Source organism: Cynocephalus volans, chromosome X (assembly GCF_027409185.1).
Source record: "Cynocephalus volans isolate mCynVol1 chromosome X, mCynVol1.pri, whole genome shotgun sequence".
Taxonomy (NCBI): Eukaryota; Metazoa; Chordata; class Mammalia; order Dermoptera; family Cynocephalidae; genus Cynocephalus; species Cynocephalus volans.
The window spans coordinates 26,953,023-26,969,601 of NC_084478.1; the positions used below are offsets into that span (position 1 = coordinate 26,953,023).

The 16,579-nt window shown below is 37.8% G+C and overlaps 1 protein-coding gene across 4 annotated transcripts in view; it reads left to right on the forward strand.

Moving 5' to 3' along the window:
* Positions 1-16,579, forward strand: part of PPEF1 (protein phosphatase with EF-hand domain 1) — a 124,937-nt gene that overhangs the window by 97,099 nt on the left and 11,259 nt on the right. For 3 of the 4 annotated variants that reach the window (XM_063083375.1, XM_063083373.1, XM_063083374.1), the window contains 2 exons: positions 9,133-9,318; positions 10,720-10,862. In XM_063083375.1, the coding sequence (XP_062939445.1) occupies positions 9,133-9,318; positions 10,720-10,862 (329 nt within the window). The remainder of the gene's footprint in view (positions 1-9,132; positions 9,319-10,719; positions 10,863-16,579) is intronic. The other variant, XM_063083376.1, reaches the window with a different exon arrangement.

A 16,579-nucleotide genomic window follows, 5' to 3' on the forward strand; every position in this document is an offset into this window, starting at 1 on the left:
TATTTTTTAATAAAGCTATAAATTTTCTCTAAGTACTGCTTTAGCTCCATCCCATAAATTTTGCTATGTTGTGCTTTTGTTTTCATTCATGTCAAAGTATTTTCTTTCTTTCTTTTTTTTTATTGTAACATAGTTGATTGTACATTTCTGTGGGGTTCAGAGTTGAATATGTGATGCTCAAATCAGGATAATTAGTATATTCAACATTATACAGTGTAATCATTTTTCATGGCCCTTTACCAATTCCTCCCTTATCCTTTCTCCCCCTCCCCCTTTCCCACCTCTGGTAACCTCAGTTCTCTTTTCTACTTTTGAAAGTTCAGTATGTTATTGTGATTGTTGTAGCTTTCTTTCTTATTTATTTATTTATTTTTCAGCTCCCACTTATGAGTGAGGACATGTGGTATTTCTCTTTCTCTGCCTGGCTTATTTCACTTAACATGATATTCTCTAAGTTCATCGATGTTGCTGCAAATTACAGTATTTCATTCTTTTTTATGGCAGGGTAGTATTCCATTATGTATATATACCACATTTTCCTTATCCAGTCATCCAATGATGGACATTTAGGTTGGTTCCAACTCTTGGATATTGTAAATAGAGTTGTAATAAACATGGGAGTGCAGGTATCCCTTCGCATGTCAAAGTATTTTCTAAATTCCCTTGTGATTTCTTCTTTAACCCATTGGCTATTTAAGAATGTGTTGTTTAATATCTATATATTTGTAAATTTCCCATATTTCTTACTCTTATTGATTTCTGATTTTCTTTTATTGTGGTCAGAGAATACACACTTGCATGACTTAAATCTTTTTAAAACTTTAATGGTAAATCCTTTTAAAACTTATTGAGGCTTTCTTCGTGGCCTAGAGAATGCTGCATGTGCACTGGAGAAGACTGTGTATTTTGCTGTTATTGGGTGGAGTGTTTTATATATGTCTTTGTACATATTTATAAAAGTTGCTTTGAAATCTTTGTCTGCTAAGCCAACATCTAGTCCCTTCAAAAGCAGTTTCTATTGCCGACTTGTTTTTCTCTGAGTAATGGGTCATATTTTTTTCTTTGCATGTCTTGTAATTTTTTTGTTGAAGACTGGGTATTTTAGATAATACATTGTAGTAACTCTAGGTGGTTATTCCCACGTCCCTCTGGAGCTTGTTGTTACTTGCTTTTTTGTTTATTTGTCTAGTGACATGTCTGGACTAGTTTAATGAAGTCTGTTCCCCTTCAATGTGCAGCCTCTGATGTCACTCCTCACAAGGCACGTACACAGTTTTTCAGACCACTAGGGATGGTTGTGGTTTTAGCTGGGCTCACTTTGACCGTCTCTGTTTGGCTCTTGAGCTAGTGTCAGAATCCTGCTGACGTCGCCAATTGTAGAGCTACTAATCCTGTTCGTGATGCCAATTGTAAAGCTACACGACCACACCAGTTGTCAGGCTCTTTTACCTGCTGGTAATCCTGCCCTGACTGGGCCAATTATCAAGCTAGGGCTGGGTCTGGAGCTCACAGACCCCTCAAGCCCATTCCAGACTGGGTCACAAACCCTTCATATGCCAGGCTGGGTCACCAGACCCCTTTACATGCAGGTCTATGACCTAGGTAACCGGCAAACAGTCCTTGGAAGCCGCAGGCTGGAAAGGCATGGCTGCTTGGGCTGCTGCCCAAGGCAGCAAAATCCAGCCAAAGTGGCGGCCGGTGCAGGCACACTAACTCCGCCCACACACAACCTATTCACAACAAATGCTTGGCAAGATTCTGAACATCTGACGGGCCCTGACCATTTTCCTATATTTTCCCAACAGTCTCTTTCCCTGATCTCCCCTTTAAGCTTCATCTGCCTCTATTTGTATCAGACCCAGCTATTAGCCTTCAGTAATTGCTAGCCCAATTGCTCTATTGTTTTTAACAATGCTCTGGGCCACAAATTGCTCGCTACAGTCTGATCCAATTAAAGTTGGACCCCTTTTCAGGGACAGGACGTTGACTGTCTTTGAGGCTTACTCTGACCCCAAGAAGTCTCTTCTCATCTGCCTCTTTCACTGATTCTGTTAAACTTTTAGCTGGTCTACTGTTGCTACTAGTATCACAGAACTACCACCCTCCACCTAAATGCTGACTCCCACTATCTCCATTGTTTTCAACAACACCCTTGGGCATGAACTTCCCCTCTGCTCTGTGCCAAATAAGGCCAGTCCCATTAGGCAGAGTGGTAGAGCTCTCTGTTCTTGATCCTCCTTTCCCCCTGGGCCAAGCCTCTCTGCCATTGCACTGGAGCTTGGAGCTGGGACTGCAGCCCACTTCTGGAGTGACAGTCCTGTTCTGCAAGTGGGGTAGTAGGCAGGGATAATCTCTCCTAGTATTCCTGACATGGCATCTCTTCCCTGTGAGTGAGCAAGGGTGGGGGCAGTTGGAGTTCAGTATTTGCAGCCTTCTGTGCTTGGGGTGGAGCTTCCACCCAATGAGTGGGGGAAGTGAGCCCCACTTCTCTCTGCTGTGCTTGCCTGGAATTTAGCTTCTGTAACACAGAGCTGGAGGGGATGAGGAATGCCCATGGGCAAAACCATAGCCTTCTCCTGGGAGCTGGGGGAAGAAGTTTACTGACAGACCAGGCTCAGCTTGCCCTCTCGCACTAAACAAATGACTTGAAAGTCCAAAAGTTTGTGCAAGGATTGGAAGGTTTATTCAGATTATCAGTACTCAACTAAATGTCTAACCAAATAAACAAACAACGAAAAAAGAGGAACAGTAGGGTGCAGTTTATCTTAGTCCCAGTCGGCAGGACCAGCCTCTTCCACTGACACAGTAATTGATAAAAGCATTTCTCCCCACTGTTGTTGGCACAAAGAAGAAAAGTACCGACTAGATTTAAATCAGAGAAACAAAGCATAACCAGGAGCCCTCCAAGGGTGCACCTATACAGAGCAGCAGAAGAGTGCTCAGAAAATCAGAAACAAAGCATAGCTGGGAGCCCACATAGTAGTGGATACAATCCAACCAAACAGCAGAAGAGGGCTCAGAAAATCTGAGAAAGGTAAAGAGAATTTTAGCAGCTTCCGGACTTCTAGTCACTGCACGGTATGAGAATGAATCCCCACCACTCATGAATCCCCCATCGGGGGAACCCGGTCAAGCAAGATCTGTGTGGTATAGGACTGGCCTTCCCACCTCTGCTAGTCACCCGTCAGGGCAAGCCGCTGCTGGCCAAGAGGGAGCATGGCTTCTCACAGGTTGAGAGGAGTTTAAGCTGTAGTTGTACAGCAGTCACTTTAAAGAGGAAGAAAAAGGGGCGGGGGGAAGAGATAAAAGAGAATAAAGCATTGCCTTGTCAGAATTTAGGCTGGGAACTCAAGGAGAGACTTACCAGCAGCAGAGACATGGGAGCAAAATAGTCCCAGTGGCCACTTGCCTCTTGCAGTTAGAGACTTCTCTGGTGCCCAAAGCTTTCCAATTTTCTCCAATGACTGAATTAGGATCTTGGATTCCAAAGTCATAGAAATGAACAGTGTACCCAGCAGTAAAGCAAACTATGCTTTATTAAAAGAGGAGATAGACTTATGCATAAGGGGGGTAAGCTACAGTAAAGCCAGCCCCCTGAGGGGAGGTGTTCAGGGTCTTTTATAGGGAAAGGTGTTAAGGGGTACAGGCCAGCATCACTGGAAGTGGTCCATTCTATTCTTCCTGGTTGTGTCACGGGTGCATGCTCAGTAGGTTCAAGATGGTGGTGGTGTTTATCATTGTCACCCCAGGAGGGTCATGGTAGCAGTCACCTTGAAGCTTTGTGCACAGGCGAGAATTCCTAAAGGGGTCCTTAAGGTTAATCTGTAACTCTTACAATTATAGTAAACAAGCCTTGGGGAGTGGTTTTGCAACTCAGTAAATATCTGTTTTCTTTCTTATTTCAGTCTATTTTATCATGGCAGCCATGGGGTAATCATTTGCCCTGGGATAATCATTTGCCCTGGGGGTCTCGTGACTGAGGAGTGGAAAAGTAATAGTGTCCTCTGCAGGGAAAATGGAGTCAGTTTGGTTCACAGGCCTAGCCTCACTCTGTTTCAGAAGGAGCCCTATCTTCTTGGATGCACCCACCTGGAGTGCAGCTTCCTTCACAGTGATCTAGGGGTGGGGATTAGAGTAGATCACGGCTCAAATGCCACAGACTCTCTCTGCTTATACCAAAATTTAGTAGACTTTCCTAAATGAATGTTTTTCCATTTGCTGTCTACCATTAAGACAATTTCTAGAGACTTTAACCATTAAAAAAATGTTTTTAATGAATAATTTTCACATGTTAAATGGTTGTTTTACTGGGGAGATGGACTGCCAAGCTCCTAACACTGCCATTTCTGTTATTGTATTTTTATTTTGAGAATTTTGATAAATATTTCTGTAAACATGGATATAAAGGCAGTAAGACATGTACCATCCCTCTTTGTGGCAGCATGCATATCTCAGAGCTGCCTCTCTGGAGTCTGTAGCAGCTTCTGGCACATAGGCAAATCTATAAATGTTCCTCTTATTTATTCGTCCATTCAGCAAGAATATATCGATCATTCAGCAAGAATATATTGATCATTCTTGGGTACTTTTGCTCATTTTTCTTAGTGAAATTTGACATTTTCCTGAATTTTCAATCCTACATTTTAACTGCTTTCCTGTCAATTTTTACCCCATATGGCAGGGACGAGTATTTAAGAACAACAACGTATGTATATTATCTCATTGAATCTCTAAACCAACCTGATGAGATAGGTAGTATTAGTCCCATTTCACAAGAGGATACTGAAGCTCCCATAAGTTGAATAATTTGTTGAATGATGTGTCTGGATGTGTCTTGAATCCAAATTTGTTGGTCTCTCAAGTTTCCAGTTTTAACTGCTGAGCCATACCATTTCTCTCATTGTAAGGAAGAGATGTTAGAGAATACTGCTTTTCAACTTTTCAGATGAAAATTTCGTGACCTCTTGGAAAGGTCTTTTGTAGATGTTTCTTTAGGTTTCCTGTTCTGAAAGAGTTGAAATAAAATTATTCGAATGGACTAACATTTAATCATAAAGGTGTTCTTCATGTGGTTTTAATTATAGTCATAATGAGTAGCTTTCTTGTTCAGATATAAACACACATACATGCATTTGTGCACATGTGTGCTCACAAGTGCACATAGACACACACCCACATAAGGTTGGCTAACATCTGTAGCTGAGAAAAGTAATTAAATAAGTTTCCAAATGGTGTTTAAGTTCTTACTTCCTTTAGGTAATTGTTAAAGAAGCCTCGATTTCTTGGTTTGGTACCCTTATACCTTGATTTCTAGAAATGTTGACTAAAATGTGATTGCTGATGTGAAATATACTGTAATCAGTGTGGGGGGGTGAGGGGTGAGAGAGGGAGAGAAATGAAATTCATCACTGGCTTTTGCATACAAAATATTTAAAAATCAAGTAAGTATTGGAGGCATCCCATAGCAAGTAGGAAAGGATGCCGTGTTAATTTTTTTTTTTTTTCTGGCAGCTGGCCAGTATGGAGATCCAAACCCTTAACCTGTTATAACACCCCACTTTAACTAACTGAGCTAACTGGCCAGCCCTGTCCTTAAATTTTGACATTGAAATTTCAAAGACCGAAGGTTAGAACAAGCTCTTCTAGGATTGTAGTGAATAAAAAGGATGATGCTGAAGAGACTGTAGCTGCACAAAAGAAAAGTATGACCTCTAGAAGCCTAGATGTGTTAGAGTCTCAAGAAGTGGGAGGGAGGAAACTGGGGGTCATTATTCTGCAATGGAACCAGCCCCAACAATATAGACGTGGAATCTCGCAGACTCCACGCACAGGACTGTAACTGATGTAGGGTAAAATTGACCAGAATCTCATTTCTGATATTTTAATAATTTTAGTTGTACCTCTAATTTTCTTTCCTCAGCTTCTGGTACATAGTGGACATGCACATATAAGTTAGCTAGAGTTGAAATTTTCAGATAAAAACAGTTCACAATTATTTTTAAATATCTATGAGCTATGTTATAATAAAGATCATATGCTCTTTATTTTGTCTTGTACTAATTCTTGGCAGAATGCTATAGTTTAAATTTTACCTTATGTTCACTGAGATGTGGGGGATATATTTACTCAAAGTGAAGTCATTGTATAGAGGTGGATGTGATACTCTTCCTTCAGGACAGACTTACAAGAAGAGGGAGGCCAGAGAAGTTTCCAAAATAATTTTAATTATTTATAGCCTAAGCAGCTCCCTTCTCTTCATTCATTCATTCAACAGATATTTCTTGAGCACCTAATATGTGTCAAACACTTTTGTAGGCTTTTGGGAAATGTCAGTGACGAAACAAAGATCCTTTACCTCAGAGAGCTTACATTCTAGGTGGGGAGTTAGATAATAAACAGTACAGTAATAAGTAAGTAAATGATATAATATTTAAGTGATAAGTTCTATGGAAAAAATAAAAACTAGAGCAGGGTTAGGGGGAACAGACCTGGACTTGGGGACAGAATTGCAGTTTTAAGCAAGGTAGTCAACCTCATTGAGAAGGCTCCCAAGAGGGAAATGACTCATTTGAGGTCCCTTTGCTAATCAGTGGGTAACAGACCAGGATTTGATCCCAAGGCTGACTCAAATGCCCATGCTCTTTTTGTGAAGGGATAGATGACTTGAGAGTGATAGGTGGACAAGAAGCAGGAGAGAGGTATCAAAAGAAACCTAGATAACTGGGCTAGAAGATTTGGGCTGAGCATAGTGTTTAAAAGCTTGGAAGAGCATATAACTAAGAGAAAATACAAATGAATAGTGAATCCACAATATTAGTGTCTTAGAAGAGAAGCATGTTATGCACCTTTCAGAGCTATTAACCATTTCCCCAAAGCATACTTGTGGAGACTGGATTTCTTAGAGGTGTAGACAAGCAAAAGGTACTTCTTGAAAGATTTATTTTAGATTGAGGAGATTTAAAGACTGAGACACAAATAGATTTTTGTTGACCAGGTCCTATAAAAGCTATAGTTCAGTAAAACTTACCTATTTTTTGGTTTAAAATTTTTCAGGAAAGAAGGTTATAAATAATTAATCTTTCTACAATTACCACCCAAAGGTTCCTGCATTTCAGAGGGTAGGGTGGTGTTGAGAGGAAAGATACAGTTTCTATGTAGAAATTTGTTTTACCAACAAAGGACCCTTCATAGAATATTTTTGTTTGTGAGCACCAGAGTGAAATCTGTTATGACCACAATCTGGGTAAACCTAGTCAAGTGAATGATTTCTAGACAGAAAAAATAAATGCAGAACTTGTGGAATGGATTCTGAAGGAGAAGCTCATTTTAATAAAACTGTTACCCTTTATGAATTTGAATAAAAGAAAAATGAGTGTTAGATATATCTTCCTCATTTCATTGATGATGACTAAGGTCGAAATAGGTTAAGTGATTTGCTCAAGGTGACATAGATAATTACTTGAAGAGCTAACTTCTTGGCCAGTGCTTATTCTATTTCAACAGAATACCATCATATATATATTTAATTTATTCAATTTCAATTATTGCATATGTCCAAAATGGGGGAAAATACTGTAAATTTTAATTTTCATATATATTCTTTATCATATTCTATCCATTATAAAATGTTCACATATCCATATTATTGTATAAGGTTGTATACATAAAATCATGTGTACTTTAAGGGTAATTTAAGAGGTTTTCTGGGGGTAATTTTGGCTATCAATGATTTGTAGGAATTTTTTTTTTTTTTTTTTTTTTTTCTTTTTCGTGACCGGCACTCAGCCAGTGAGTGCACCGGCCATTCCTATATAGGATCCGAACCCGCGGCCGCTGGGAGCGTCGCTGCGCTCCCAGCGCCGCACCCTCCCGAGTGCGCCACAGGCTCGGCCCAGATTTGTAGGAATTGAAAACTAATCCCTTCCTGATAAAATACAACTCCTTGTGTTCCATATTTCTACCTTCATTATACCACGGGTCAAATCATGTCCCCCAAATATGGTGTAAGAGCCAGATATGACTCAGTTTAAAATACAAGTGTTATTTTTGTCGTAAACACCAGCAAAGTAAAGGGGTTCCATTGTATTTATTTGTAGGATAGGGTTGTGCAAATGTTGGAATTCAGTGGGGGAGAAGGAAGGCTCCAGGGCTGACTCTTCTTTAGGTGGTTTTAATTCTCACTTCAATCAATCATCAAAAATTCTGCAATTATCTGGTATGTGCCTCGCGCATAGTTCTCTAGTTCTGACCAGGTGCTTATCATTCCAGGGTAGTTCTCCTGCCAGTTCTGTTTTTTTCTCAACCTCACTGTCTTTTCCCTCACTTATTTCTAGCACCCTTTCAATACCAAACCTGTGAACAGTGTACAATCAGGTTTCATGGAGTCATTTCTGGTCCTCTTCTTAAGACCTGATTTAGGCCCACTAGAATAACTGCACAACTTCAAATGTACGCTTTTTCATCCCCTCAAAAGAAACATATGGAAAATATAGACTCTTAGAATCATAGTCTGTTAGAACTTTGAGATACTTCACAGGTCAACTGGCCCAAATGCCTGATTTTAAAGATTTTGAAAGTGAGACCCAGAATTTTTTCAAGATTGTACAGCTTTAGTGACAAAGAAAGTTTTTCTCATATGAGAGCCACAAAGAGGGAGCCTCTGATTTTCTATGAAAAATATTCTTAGAAACTTGGATATTCAGTCCTGGGCATACGTGTAAACTGCATTTACCTCTTCCCCCCAAAAGATGGGTTATTCTAATAAAACAGTTGTGGAATTAGGAGTACATATTGTGGAAACCAATCAGTGGCTAAATGTATTGCTAAAACTGAGAATGTACTTATCAAGGGGGCAGAGAGGGCTGATTTTTCATGATTACTAAGTATTACTACCTTGGTTATTGTGGTTGCTAAATTGGTTATTGGGGATGAGCAGAAAGGGGTTGGGGTGGCTGTAGGCATTAAAACTATTCTGGAAAGACTTCATGGAAGAGATGAATATGAAATAATTTTGGAGGAATGAGAAGTAGCCTTTGGGATACCTTGGGTTAATATTTCTGACAAATAAGGTGGAATCTAGAAAGATGGACTCTCACTTGTAAGTAGTACCCTAATCTGGTTTGTTGTTCTAAGGTTATTGATATTCTGTGGAGTGATCCCAGAGGCATAAATGGCTGTTACCCAAACACAAGTCGAGGAGGGGGCTGCTATTTTGGGCCAGATGTTACCTCCAAGGTTCTCAGTAAATACCAGCTGAAGATGCTCATTAGGTCTCATGAATGTAAGCCTGAAGGGTATGAAATCTGCCATGATGGGAAGGTAAGCTACAATTGTTGATGACATTCTCTTAGACATCCTTCCCTCAAGCATAATCTTCTCTTCACAGAGTGTGTCTGACCTAGAAGCCCATGGGAAGATGTCTTCCCTAGTACCAAACAGAAACCAGAGACTGTTCACATAGATTGTTTGAAGGGCCACACCCTAAGAGTTATCTGGCTTATTTTTCTGATCTTCCCTAATCTCAGAAACTGAAATATGACAAGTGGTACTAAGTACACACACACGCGCGCACACACGTGCGCGCACACACAGAGGCTTTATTCTTTACTAATTGTAAGGAAACTTTTCATACAGTGGGGTTAAGAGTGTACTTTTCCTCACAGAGCACATAAAAGGCAGCAATGAATCCAGTTTTCTCTCTTTCCCTTTTTGCACATTCCCTGTACAAGGCAGAAAACACAAAATATACTTCCCTTCAGCTCGCTGAGTAGGTGATCTCCAGAAAGTTGCTCGCTGTGGTCAGTTTAGCTGCAGTCACGAAAATGGAGTGTGTTGTGCTCCTTCAGTGATATTTGATACTGAGGAACTGGTTCCTTGTCTCAAGTTGTCCTGGGATGCCCCTTTTCCTATAGTGAACAGCAATAAATAAAAATGAATACCAAATTGTGTGGCATTTCCTTCTATGTTAGCACTTGGCTTTTCTTTATTAATTCATTTTAGGCTCATACTAAGATCGCATGCATAATGCAAATGTTGTTTAGGATTTATTTGTAATAAGAAAATAGAAAATAGCACTGGCTTATCTGAAGTGACATGCTCATTAGGACAGAACTGGGCCTAAGCCAGGTTCCCTGTCACCAACAAGTATTGTCCTCCCATATTCCACCACAAACTCAAATAGAAGGAACTATTCTATCAAATAGAAGGAACTATTTAGTTCCTTCCCAAGATAGTGGTCTTGGTCCCTTCCACTGTTTCTCTGCCCTCAAAGCACTGGTTTTGTGGGACCCTGAAGCCTCTAAATCATTCAACTCCAAGCAAAAGAAAAAGACTGAGATACTAGACAAGTTTTATGTGAATGCTCAAATATTGCAAGGCAAGAACATAAGGGATTTATCCCCTTGGAAAATTAGAATACACAAAACTAAACTTTAAAGAGGATTCTAAGATCTGTCACTAAAATTGTACACAGGATTGCAGAGCCATACACTGGAGATGTTGGACGAGTGGCTAGGAGTTAAGACTCCTGGGAACACTAAGTAAAAATCCTTGTTTTCCTCCAGTGGAATCACAGGAAATCACGTCAGACTTGGATAATTTTCAGGGATTATGAACTTTGTTTGATTTTTCCTTTTTAAGAATCGAGCTATTTCTGACTTTATTGAATGACCTTCTGAGAACTAATTTTATTTGAACCTGACCCTCTTTTTCTTTAATCAGGTTGTTACTGTATTTTCTGCTTCTAATTATTATGAAGAAGGCAGCAATCGAGGAGCTTACATCAAACTGAGTTCTGGTATGACGCCTCGATTTTTCCAGTACCAAGTAACTAAGGCAACATGCATGAGACCTCTTCACCAAAGGTGGGTATACTCTAAGGCGAATACTGAGCACTGGTATCAGAGACTAAGTAGAACTAGTCCCAAGTAACTAAGAGCAGCCATGGGAGTGGCAAGAATCCCCTGTCAGTTACTCAGTGGCATAAACAAAATGGAAATAGTTCCAGACACCAAGTGGTGAACGCACCCATATTTGAAACCAAAAGGAACAAGTTTCAATTCACATACATCTTTTTAGATGGGTAAAGCAGTGAGCACCCACAAATGTAACTGAACGTAAAGAAAAGAAGGTCCGCACACCCACTCAGTTCTCTAACCTATAACCTTCTCTGCCCCACAAACAGCCCCATCTGGTCTTGCCCTTTCTTCCCTATCCAGAATTATATGTGACTAAAATAGTGAGTGTCTCTGTCCATGTGATGGTATCCATACCTTATCTTTTTTCCCTTTAACATTATCTTTTTTAGATTTTTACGTTATAAAACTAATATATCTATTGTCAACAAGTGAAAAAAAATCAAAGAAGTATGAAGAAAATGTTAATGATCTTTTCTCCCCTTACTTCTCAATAATCCTTTTCGTTAGAGGTAACTTAAATGGCCTAAAGTGGCCCCTTCCACTCTCTTCTCCTTGCTCCTACAAAAATAGGCAAGCAATTATTCGTTCATTGAATAAAAAACTTTTGAGTACCTACTATATGTCAGTCACTGTTCTAGGCACAGGTGTTATACCAATAAACAAAATAGGCAAAAATCCCCTCATCAAACATGTTTCAATGTGAGGAAAAAGGCAGTAAACAACATACATACATTTTTTTTTTTTTTTACAAAGGTAGAATCACACTGCACACACAGTTTTGCAACTGACTTTTTTTCCTAAAGATTATATTGTGAATATCACACCAAGTTAGTACATACAGACATAACTCATTCTTTTTGGTAGATGCATAATATTCTGTAGTATACATGTACCAGTTATGGAGTGACTAAATCTTCAATTGATGGACATCCAGATTGGTTTGAGAATTTTGCATTTTGAAAAAATGCTATAACAAATGTTCCTATATATAAGGAACTCATATTACTCAATAGCAATAATAATAATAACAAGATTAAAAAATGGGCAAGTGACCTGAATAGACATTTTTCCAAAGACATACAAATAGCCAACAGGTACATGAAAAGGCGCTCAGCATCACTAATCATCAGGGAAATGCAAATCAAAACCACGATGAGGTATCACTTCACGCCAGTGAGGATAGCTGTTATCAAAAAGACAAGAGATAAGTGTTGGCAACGATGTGGAACCCTTGTGCACTGTTGGTAGGAATGGAAATTGATACAGCCATTTTGGAAAACAGTCTGGAAGTTCCTCAAAAAGTTAAAAATAGAATTAACATATGATCTAGAAATTCTCCTTCTGGGTATATATCCAACGGAAATGAAATCAATATCGTGAAGAGATATCTGCACTCCCATATTCATTGCAGCATTATTCACAATAGCCAAGGTATGGAAATAACGTAAGTGTCTATCAGTAGATAAAGAAAACATGGTATATGTATATATAACTGTATGATTTCACTTATATGTGGAATCTAAAAAAGTCAAACTCATAGAAACAGAGTAGAATGGTGGCTGCCTGAGAGATACCTGGGGGAGATGGGGTGATGGTCAAAGGGTACAAAGTTTCAACTGAGAGATGAGTAAGTTCTGGGGATCTAGTGTACAGCGTGGTGACTATAGTTAATAATACTGTATTATATACCTGAAATTTGCTAAGAGAGTAGATCTTAAATGTTCTGAGCACACACACAGACACAAATGTACCTAACGGTGAGGTGGTAGATATGTTAACTGACTTGATTGTGGTAATCATTTCACAATATACACGTATGTCAGATCATCCTGTTGAACATCTTAAATATAAACAATTTTATTGGTCAATTATATCTCAAAGCTGGAAAATATTTCCTCTGGGTATATGTATATATACACCCATACACCATCATACATACATATACAGTCATGCACCACTTAAAGTTGTTTCGGTCAGTGATGGACCACATATATGATGTTGGTCCCATAAGATTATTGTGGAACTGAAAAATTCCTATTGCCTTGTGACATCATAACCATTATAGCATCATAGCACAACATATTACTCACGTGTTTGTGGCCATGCTGGTGTAAACAAACCTACCATGCTGCTCTATTTTTACTGTACTTTTTCTATGTTCAGATATGTTTAGATACATAAATACTTACTTACCATCGTGTTGTAATTGCCTACAGTATTAAGTACAGTAACATAGCATAGGAGCCATAGGCTGTACCATATAGCCTAGGTGTATAGTAGGCTACACTGTCTAGGTCTAAGTACACTTGTGATGTTCCAACAACAATGAAATCGCCTAACAACACATTTCTCAGGATGTGTCCCTGTCATTGAGCAATGCATGACTGTACCTATAGAGGGAAAACTTCCATCCTCTCTGAATGTTCGCTGGAATGAACTGACAGTAGACAGCTTAAAAGGAGAAAAAAAAGCATACAGATTTATTAATGTGCACGTGGACATGGAGTCCTGCAAATGTGAGACTCAAAGAAGGGCCAGACGGTGAGGCATGAATTACTCTCTTCATAGGGAAGAGGAAAGTGGGGGGCTGTAGGCAACTTTACAGGGGTAGTAAATGATTTTTAGAGGAAATGAATGGACCTGAATGATAAATGATAAATGATAAATGAATGGGTAATGGAGACAATCATTATCCTGTAAATGATTATCTTAGGAAACTGAGTTTATACATATAAATTCTTCTGAAATTTATTTTAACAGCTTTGTTGATATATAATTTACATACTATAAACGTCCCATTTATAATTCAATTATATTTAGTGTATTTACAGATTTATGCAACCATCATCATTATCTGATTTTTTAAGATTTTTAGCACCCTAAAGAGAAAGCTCATACTCGTTAGCAGTCACTTCCCAGTCACCTCTTTCCATCACAGCTCTAAGCAACCACTAATCTATTTTCTGTCTCTATGGATTTGCCTATTCTGGGCATTTCATATAAATGGAATCACACAATATGTTGTCTTTTATGGCTGGCTTCTTTCACTCAGCGCAAAGTTTTAGGTCATTCATGTTGTAGTCTATATCAGTAATTCATCCCTTTTTATGGTTGAATAATATTTCATTTTATGGATATAACACATTTTGTTTATCCATTCATTAGTTGATGGACATTTAGGTCGTTCCCACCTCGGGGCTATTATGAATAATGCTGTTATGAACATTTGTGGACAAGTTTTTGTGTATGTATGTTTCATTTCCCTTGAGCATATACTTGGGAGTAGAATTTCTGGTTTATATGATAACTCTATGTTTAACATTTTGAGGAACTTGCAAGCTTTTCCCCAAGGGGCCAAACAATTTTACATTCCTACCATTGGTGTATGAGGATTTCCGTTTTGCCACATCCTTGCTAACCCTTGTTATGATCTGTTTGATTGCAGCCCTATTAGTGGGTATGAAGTGGTAGAATCTCATTGTGGTTTTGATTTGTGTTTCCCTGCTGATTAATAATGTTGAGCATCTTTTCACATGCTTATTGGACATTTGTATATTTTCTTTGGAGAAATATGTATTTCATCTTTCCCTTTTTAATTGAGTTATTACTCTTTTTATCATTGTAAGAGTTCTTTATATATTCTGTGTACTGTCCTTATTAGATATTTGATTTGCAAATGTTCTCTCCTGTTTGGCAGGATGTCTTTTCCCTTTCTTGCAATACAAGTTTTTCGTTTTGATAAAGTCCAATTTATCTGTTTTTTTCCTTTGTTGCTTATGCTTTTAGTATTGTATCTAAGAAGCCATTGCCTAACCAAGTCATAAGGATGTGATTTCTTGTAAGAGTTTTATAGGTTTAACTCTTACATTTAGGTCTCTGATACCTTTTAAGTTAATTTTTGCATATGGTATGAGGTAAGGGTGCAACTTCATTCTTTTACATGTGGATATCCAGTTGTCCCGGCATCATTAATCTATCTTAATGATATCTTAATGAAGAATAATCATTAAGACTATTCTTCTTTCATTTAATTGCCTTGGCACACTTGTCAAAAATCAATTGACCATAAGGTAAGGATTTATTTGTGGACTTAAGTTGTATTCCATTTGTCTATATGTCTATCCTAATATGAGTACAACACTGTCCTAATTATTGTAGCTTTGTAGTAAGTTTAGATTTGGGAAATGTCAGTTGAATTTTATACATCTTTTTAAAGATCGTTTTGGCTATTCTGGGCTCCTTGCATTTCATTATGAATTTTAGAATCTGCTTGTAAACTTGTAAGAATGCCAGCTGGGATTTTGATAGGGATTATATTGAATTTATAGATCAATTTGAAGGCTATCACCATCTTAACAGTATTAAGTCTTTCAATTCATGAACATGTAATATTGTTCTATTTATTTAGGTCCTCTTTAATTTCCTTCAACAAAGTTTTGTACTTTTCTGTGTAGTAGTCTTGGACTTATTTCGCTAAAGTTATTTCTAAGTATTTTATTCTTTTTGGTGCTATACTAAATAAAATTGTTTTCTTGTTTATATTTTTGGATTATTGATTTCTAGTGTATAGAAATATAATTATTTTTGTATATTAATCTTGTACAGTCTTGATGAACTAGTTTATTGATAATTTTTAGTGGATTCCTTGAGATTTTCTGTATACAAGATTATATAATCTGTTAATAGAGATAGTTTTACTTTTTCTTTTCTAGTCTAGATGCATTTTATTTCTTTTTCTTGCCTAATTGTCTTGGTTAGAACCTCCAGTACAGTATTGAATAAAACTGGTGAGAGCAAATATCCTTGTTTTCTTTCTGGTCTTAAGAGGGATGCATTCACTCTCTTTACTGTTAAGTATGATATTAACCATGTATTTTTTACAGATGCCCTTATCAGGTTGCGGAAGTTCCTTTCTATGCCTAGTTTATTGAGTGTTTTTCTCATGAGTGTTTGATTTTGTCAAATACTTTTTTCTGTATCTATTCAGATGATCATGTGGTTTTTGTTCTTTATTAATATGATGTATTACATTGGTTGATTTCAGACATTAGACAAACCTTGCATTCCTAGAATAAATCCCACTTGCTCATGGTGTATATACTTTTTATATGTTGTTGGATGTTGTGTGCCAGTATTTTCATTCACCTTAAAGTATTTTCTAATTATCTTATGATTTCTTCTTTGACCCATTGGTTATTTAGGATTCTGTTGTTTGATTTCCTTGTATTTGTGAATTTCTCAAATTTCTTTTTGTTATTAATCTCTAATTTATTTCTTTTGTGGTCAGAAAAGATACTTCCTATGATATTAATTCTTTTAAATCTGTTGAGGCTTATATTATGGCCTAGCATCAGTTATATTGTGGAGAATGTTTTAAAAGAATGTATATTCTGTTGTTTTGGGGTTGACTGTTTTATACATATGTGTTAGCTCTAGTTGGTTTAGAGTGCTGTTCAATTCTTCTATATCCTTGTTGATTTTCCACCTAGTTGTTCTATCCATTATTAAAAGTAGTTATTGAAGTCCCAACTTATTGTTGAATTGTGTATTTTTCCCTTTGTCAGTTTTTGCTTCATATATTTTTGGGCTCTGTTGTTAGGTTCATATATGTTTATAATTGTTTACTGTCTTAAGTTACTAACTCTTATATCTAGTAACAGTTT